Raw genomic sequence first — 7934 nt, 5'->3', positions numbered from 1 at the left:
CAAATTGTAGATACTATTAGCAAAACTATATTTAATAAGAATAATTCATGTCCTTTAGACATTATCAAAAGTTACGTTAAAATTATAATATTTGTAAGAATGAAATACCTAAATAATATTAAACCAAAGCCAAAATCAAAGGAATCCGAAGATAACGGTAGAAAAAAACACAAAAAAATGTCAAAAATTGTAACATAGTGGAACCCATGAAAAATTTAAATCTAGTCTTTAAGCGAAATAGAAAAAATAAGATATTTAGTAAAAATCTGTATTTAAAAAAATAATTGAAACGTTAACTATTAGTCATAAGTTATATTCTCATAATCTAAATACTAATATGAAAAAATAGTTAACATTTATATCTTGAGAAAAAACAAGACCAGTATTACCAACTGTTTAAAAAAAAACAAAAAAGTCCAAAATTGTAACACAGTGGAACCCCATGAAAAATGTAAAAGAACATTTTTGAGCTTTAACTTGAATCCTACTCTTTATGCGAAATAGAAAAAAATATATATTTAGTAAAAATCTGTATTTTAAGAAAAAATATAATTTAGTAACTTTAACTATTAGTTAGTTATATAATTTGGTAATGTTAACTATTAGATTAATCAGAAGTTTAACTTCTGGTTTAGTGTAAAAATAAGTCCTAATAACTGTGATATATTAAAGGAGCCAGTCATCTCATTGTGATAGTAAAATGTTAAATAAGTTCAAAAGAGTGTTACAATAAGCTATTTGTAATGGTTTAAGGAAAAATAATATCGGTCATCTCTTCTTTTATAGTTTAAGTAATATGTAAATTTTTTAATAAAATTTATTTTAAATTATTGGTTCATTTCTTCAAATAATATATAACATTTTATATTATAATTTCTACTATTAATACACGGAACAAGAGCGTAAGGTAACTACCGGGTACTAGCCAAATCTAATGATGACGTCACAAAAGCGCTTTGGAAGATGGAGAAAAAAACTGAAATTTCAGAACCGCAAACCGGCCCCCGTTGGGTTCAGTCAAAGAATATAATCAGTTTTAAATCTCGTAAAAATCGGACTGGAGGACGAGGCCCGAGGTGTCGACCAAGTTTCAGCGTCAATTTTCTTTATTTTACTGATTGGAAATTTGGAATTTTATTTTACCAAGGTGTAAACTAAATATGGGAAAATCTTGCCAATTCAAGAGTTGTAAGAACTATCACAAATCATCTGTAATCATAAGTTGGGTTAAATTGAAATTGTAGCGAAGTTTGTTAATAACGTTAGTGCCTTCAATTGTAAATATGGACAAGTAGGCCGAATGGAATGCTTCATTTGTCATCATTTTTTATTGGATTTGCCTTAATTAGAGATCGGCGTTTGAATAAGAAATTATCCAATTATTTATTTTTATTCATAACCGCAAAATATCCAAAAAATCGATTATTTTTGCATGTTAAATCGTTGTTTATTCGTATAAAATGTTCATAAAAACAGTTAACCAAAATTTTATGTTTAATCGAAATTTTGCCGGTTAATGTATTCGTTCCGCCGACCTCTAGCCTTAATTTGTTTCTAAGCAAAGCTGTTTAAAAAGAATAAAAATATAGAAAAACATTTGAAATTAAGCATTTAAAACTTATTTTTACAAAAGGTAAATCAGGAGATTCAATCTCTTCATTGGGCAAATTAAGATATTAATTTTGAAGCGTTTGTTAAAGTTTACCCCTAAATTATATTTAAAACAAACAATTTATGACTACATCGATGATAATTAAAATTGTAATACTACCCATTCGGCTCTTTAGATTTGGGTTGTTTCTTTTGACAATAAGCGTGAACCCTTTTTAGCCCGAGGCCCGAACGAGGACACGAGGTCCATATATCGAAGCAGACGAACCCGCTGAAACTTTTCAGACTAAACTTCCACCCCCACCTCTCCCACTAGGGAATCGCATGAGACAACGCATTTCGCGTACGTTTCTACCCCCTGATCTGCGTTGAATTTTATAAGGTGCTGTAGGAAAAATGACTATTTAAAAAGCTTTTACTACAAGGCTGAACTAAAGTTCCGACACACTAGCTGCCTAGCATAGAAATCAGGTCTTATAAGTTATACATAAGGAGAAGCAACTACATAGAAATCTCAAACATAGTTAATGACTTTAGGGAAGTAAATTTCTGGGAAATTGTAAATGATTAGTTGCATCATCGTTTACCATCGATTTAGTAGTTTTTTTTTAATTAACGAACATGTTTCATAATTTTCATTTTGCCAAGTCCACCTTGATTTGCCAACTCTACAAAGCTTTGGGGGTACGTCCCTGTGTACAATTTTTGAAACTCAAATAAGAAGCTTTGCGCCAAACGGGACGCTTCCACTTTCACTGTAAAAATGTAATTATGTTAATTATCTTTAATCGAGGTTTAGTAATTTGCAAGTATGATCCCAAAGTTCTTTTCCAACTCGGCCATCGTTGGCTTGAAAAAGCAAGCATTTGAACCACTCCCTGCGAAAATAGTACAGCTTCCCGGATTTTTTGCCGACATCTGCGGACACGGCCAAGTACACCGACGTTTCGGCGCCGCTCTTAATGTCACTGGTGAACATGCGAATGATTGAACAGAAGCCTTGCGCCAGCCACGGCATGTTGTCCACGATGCCGGTGAAGATGACGCCGGGATGGACGGCGTTGACGGTCACGGCGCTTCCTGACAAACGCGAGCTCAGTTCCTTGACGTACAACAGAAGGGCGAGTTTGGCGTTCGAGTAGGTGAGACCGAAATTGTAACCTTTTTCCGCGTTCAAGTTTTCCAAATCAATTTTGCCGAATATGAAGCTCAATGAGGATAGGATTATTATCCTGGATTGTTGGGATTTCTTCAGCAACGGCAGCAACAAGTGGATCAGCAGAAAGTGGCCCAAGTAATTCACGGCAAATGTGCTTTCGAATCCGTCTCCGGTGATCACTTTGTCTTTGAAGAATCCACCAGCGTTGCAAATCAGCACGTCCAGCCTGCGTTGGTGGCAGAATTAAGGTTAAAAGGTTATTCGAATCAAACGTGTATAATATGCCTTTAAATACGAGAGAAATATCCACCCCTCTATACTTCCAATCCTGTTAGTTTGAAATGAATACTTTCTCAGTCAACCGTTGATTTTTCAAAAGACGTTTGGAAGATAAAATAAAAGTAGGCTAAACACTGACTTCCTAAAAGTAAACGTCTGAAAAATTTTTCCTTGTTAGATATATGTAATAAATTTTAAAATCTGAGTATCTAATAAATATTATTACTACACTGAAATGATAAATTAAATACGTTTAGTGAAGTTAACTGGCGAAACATTGTTACTGATTTAAAATGAAAATGCTAAACAATCATTGTTCCGTTTCATTTGAAATAATTAACTAATCTTTTTCTCAGAAACTAATTTTTTGCCAGCACAGTTATTCGTTTCAAATGAATATTATTAGCGGAATGGAAAGTTGCATACTTCTCTGTAACATATATTTTATATTTTTCTGTTAAACGCCATCCTACTAACCTGGTTTCGTTGTCTAGAATATCGCGAGCGAAGGCCTTGACGGATTCCAAACTGGCCAAATCTAATTTCTGGACGAAAACGCGGGCGTTCTTCGATTCGGTGACTATTTCTTTCCTGGCCTGCTCCGCTTGGGTGACATTTCTGCAGGCCAACACTATTTTAGCTCCTCTTCTGGCCAACTGGAAGGCCGTTTCCTGGCCTAGCCCCCTATTGGCTCCGGTAATAATTACGGTTTTATCAGTCATGTCCAATTCCTTCCAGTCTGACATTGTTTCTTGTCGAATGTCGCCCGCAAAGTATTTTCAAGTACAACTGTTGAAAATCAACGCTTTCGCTATTTGGAAATTTTCCAGAAAAGAGTAAAGCTGTTTTCTTGAAATAAAATTGAAAACAACATATATGATGTTATCTCCGAGTTGAAGATTTCGCGGTTTGTCGGTATTTACATGCAAATCCTAAAACGCCCTTGTATTTATAATTTATTTTTGCGGCATTTTTTCTTGATTTACCGATCACGTCGTATTTGTAATATAATAAGGAAATGTAATAATTTTTCAAATTTAGTACCATATTCTTTACTACCATACTGAAAAACGTTATTGAAACTACCCGTATAAAGAATAGATGTAAATGTAAAGTTGTACGCCTTGCATTATCAACATGTTTGAATTGACAAGATAAAAAATATTCTTCGGGCAGAAAATATCTGTTTGAAAATATAATCAGGCGACTACCGTCGCCTGTGTTATACAGGGTGTCTCAATTTGCTCGATCAGGCCATGTTTCTCAAAATGTATTTATGCTAGGGTTCTGAAATTTACAGGGTTTATTTGTTAGGTATGGAAGGCTTTGGTTACTAAATTTCAGAAAATTCGAACGATTTTGTGCTGTTTTGGAAAATTTATTTTTTCACCGGTAGGTGTCACGCAAAATGTTTCAATAGAAAAGTTGTAGGGCATAGTCGAAAGTGTAAAAATAATTTTGGTTCAGTTGAAAAAGACCGATTTTTCACTGAGTTTGGAGGTCGGGGGAAAAACAAGTTGTACTAGTAGGCAATAGCCTTTAACGAATTGTAGGTAACATGCATTTCAGTTATAAGATTTCGAAAAATAAACAAATAATAATTAGCCCAAGTGACAAATGTTTTTCAATGACTTCTACAAAATGTTTTAAAAAATGCCACCTTCTGATGCAATGCACAAATATGCACGATGTTGCATATTGCGAAATGCTCCCCGTACCATTTCTGGAGTCACCCGGCGACATGCTTCGATGATTCTTTGTCGTAAATCTTCAACGCTCGTCACAGGTGTTTGGTATACGTAGTCCTTTACGAATCCCCAAAGAAAAAAGTCGAGTGGTGTTAGATCAGGGGATCTTGCAGGCCAACGAACAGGACCAGTTCTTCCGATCCATCTTCCAAGAAACTCGTCGTTTAGATATGCAACCACGTCACGATATTGGTGAGGTGGCGCCCCATCTTGCTGGAACCAGATGCGTCTGTACTCGGCCAGAGGAATGTCGTCCAACACGTTGGATATTTCATTTTGAAGGAACTCCAAGTATTTTTGACCGTTCAGACGATTTGGCAGGAAGAACGGGCCAACAATTCTGTCACCTAACAGACCAGCCCACACATTTAAGCGAAACTGCACTTGGTGGCAGTGAGGAAATCCCCAGTGTGGATTCTCATAGACCCACATATGTTGGTTTTGACGGTTGAAAGGCCCATCTCTTCCGAATGAACATTCGTCGGACATCAGTAGTTGATCGTGAAAATCCTGGTGTGCGTCAGCCATGAGGCAAAACCAATTGCAGAAGTCGAGTTGGCGCTGTCTATCACCGTCATGCAGTCCTTGGTGAAGTGTCGCTCGATAAGGATGAAAATGGTGTCTTTTGAGTGTTCTCCAAACGTAGTTTCGATCCAACCTTAAGTCAAAGCTGGCAGTCCTGACGCTCGCACGAGGATAGGCGACGAAGTAGGCAAGTATGGTGTTTTCCATGTCGATGTCCTGGAGACCACGACCACGAAACCTCGGATTGATATTACCCCAGTTGTCGATGTCGCGGACCACTCTAAGAACCGTCGTATGACTTGGTCTGCAATTGGGAAATATTCGTCTAAATAACTGACTTACAAGAGTAGCATTACGACGACCTTCTCCGTAAAATAATTCTATCATATGAGCGAGCTGATCTCGAGTGTAAAGAGGCATACTGGACAACAATCGGCCAAGCTGAGATGTTTTAACTTTGAAATGTAAACGCTTTAAATACTACTCGGACAATTGATATTTCACGTTAAAAAACAACAAAAGAAAAATAAGCGTAATTTTTGGTCTACAAATCTTTGTTTGATGATCTTACTCGTAACCACGTCGAAATGGAAGACGCGGTCTTTGTCTACTTTGTCTAATTAGGTGTTGAACGTAATAATTTTCTTTAACAATAACTTTTTGCAGATCTGATTATTAACTACATAGCTGAAAGCATAAGTTCCCTAAAATAAATGTACATGTGTGTGGTGATTATGTACGATTGTTTACGTTAAAGGCTATTGCCTGCTAGTAGAACTTGTTTTTCCCCCGACCTCCAAACTCAGCGAAAAATAGGTCTTTTTCAACCGAACCAAAATTATTTTTACACTTTCGACTATGCCCTACAACTTTTCTATTGAAACATTTTGCGTGAAACCTACCGGTGAAAAAATAAATTTTCCAAAACGGCACAAAATCGTTCGATTTTTCTGAAATTTAGTAACCAAAGCCTTCCGTACCTAACAAATAAACCCTGAAAATTTCAGAACCATAGCATAAATACAATTTGAGAAAAATGGCCTGATCGAGCAAATTGAGACACCCTGTATATAGGTAGCTTGACTTTTAACATTAAACTTGATGCCTTCACGCTATGGGAAAGTTAAGGGAAAAAATTGTCATTTTGGGTGCTGAGAAGCCGTTTCATTTTTCCCTATTGTAATTTTTCCACGCGGGTACAGGTAAAACGGATTGTTGTATAGCGCTATTTTTTTTAAAAGGAACTGCTATTATAGTTTCATTGAATTTCCTAGCCTTATAATTTCCATTAAATGTATAAAGAAGGGTAAGAAAATAATTTTGTAAGAATATTGCAGGTTTTCATTATAAATAGGGTTGGAAAATTTATTGTTGTGGCGTTAGCGTCCTTTGTTAGTAATGAAGTAGTTTTACGCGTCAAGTCGAGTTACTGGGCGTGTTCGAATCTGATCCGTGCCAGTTGGAATTTTTTAATTAAATTATTATAAATGGAAATTTTTTATAATAAGGTTATTGCTTATTTATTTGTAATACAATTGTTAGATTCGGAGCAATATTTCTTTCATTTCGGATTATTATTATTACAACATTTTTTTACTAGATAAGAAATTTAGAACATTTCACTATACAAGCCCGGATGAGAGGATAAGGACCTTATCCTTCTATCATACACCGCGTGCTTGTGTGATAGAGTCCCGCTTCGCTGAAAGAGCCTTATATCATTATGTATTTATATTTAGATAAATATTAAACAAATATTCATTTACGCTAAATTGCAGGAAAAGTATAAAAAAAGAAATCCCAATCGCATTAAAGAAAAAAATAAATATTGCAATAAAAATAATGCACACTAAAACTTAAAATAATGCAAACTATGTGGGTTGAAAAATGTTAAGGAAAAGGTTTGGTTTGTCATAATTGGTTTCAAGGCGTAAACATGAGCTTATGGAATTTAAAATAGAATGCCATTTGATAGCTAGAAAAGCTTTTCCTTATAAAATGGTAGTAATTAAAATGTTTATGTCTTTGGTAAAAAAAATTTATGTATGTGTAAGAAGTTAGTTGAAAAATTTCCGGCAAATTTAAATGCAGTTAATTTGGTAGATAGTATGGGTGGTGCAAAATATCACAATTCTTGTAATGAGCCATATTTTTGTGAAACTTCTTATCATTTATACCCAAACTCCATTTGTAGTTGACAGCAATGGTCGAGTTATAAATCTTTTTCCACTTATTGAAAATCCAGATAAGTATGAAAAAAATGACGTAAAATTGAGAAAATATGTGGAATCTGGGTGCTATTGGCAATGTAGCGCTGTATGCAATATTAGACCTAGATCTATTGAAAGGCTTATTGACATGTTCAAGGCTATTGGTGGCAGTGGTATGAATTATTTAGATCTACAGATGAATGTTTTTGTTCTTATCAAAATAGAGAAGGTCATCCACTTCATTGTATTGAATCGCTGAAATGCCTTACCTATCTGAGAACGTGAGAGAGTTAGCGCCGCATTATAGTAGACCACGTACTATAATGAAAATAATTTATCCAATTAATTTTCATTGTGACTTGCATGAGAAACTTCGCATTGCCATTGACATTGGAAATATGG

The 7934-nt window shown here is 35.1% G+C and overlaps 1 protein-coding gene across 1 annotated transcript; it reads right to left on the bottom strand.

The window, feature by feature from the left end:
• Positions 1-1429: 1429 nt before the first annotated feature.
• On the bottom strand, positions 1430-4018 carry LOC149936877 (retinol dehydrogenase 12-like). Its single transcript, XM_090181672.1, has 2 exons — positions 3527-4018; positions 1430-2996 (listed from the first exon to the last, which is right to left on the bottom strand). Exons 1-2 carry the CDS (start codon positions 3793-3795, stop codon positions 2396-2398), a joined length of 870 nt encoding a protein of 289 aa, XP_090037798.1. The 5' UTR covers positions 3796-4018; the 3' UTR covers positions 1430-2395.
• Positions 4019-7934: the final 3916 nt, after the last annotated feature.

The sequence above is a fragment of the Leiobunum rupestre genome, chromosome 7 (genome assembly GCF_980474605.1).
Source record: "Leiobunum rupestre chromosome 7, qqLeiRupe1.1.hap1, whole genome shotgun sequence".
Classification (NCBI taxonomy): Eukaryota; Metazoa; Arthropoda; class Arachnida; order Opiliones; family Sclerosomatidae; genus Leiobunum; species Leiobunum rupestre.
The sequence above is the reverse complement of the archived record's forward strand: the minus strand, read 5'-3'. Positions and strand labels throughout refer to the sequence as shown.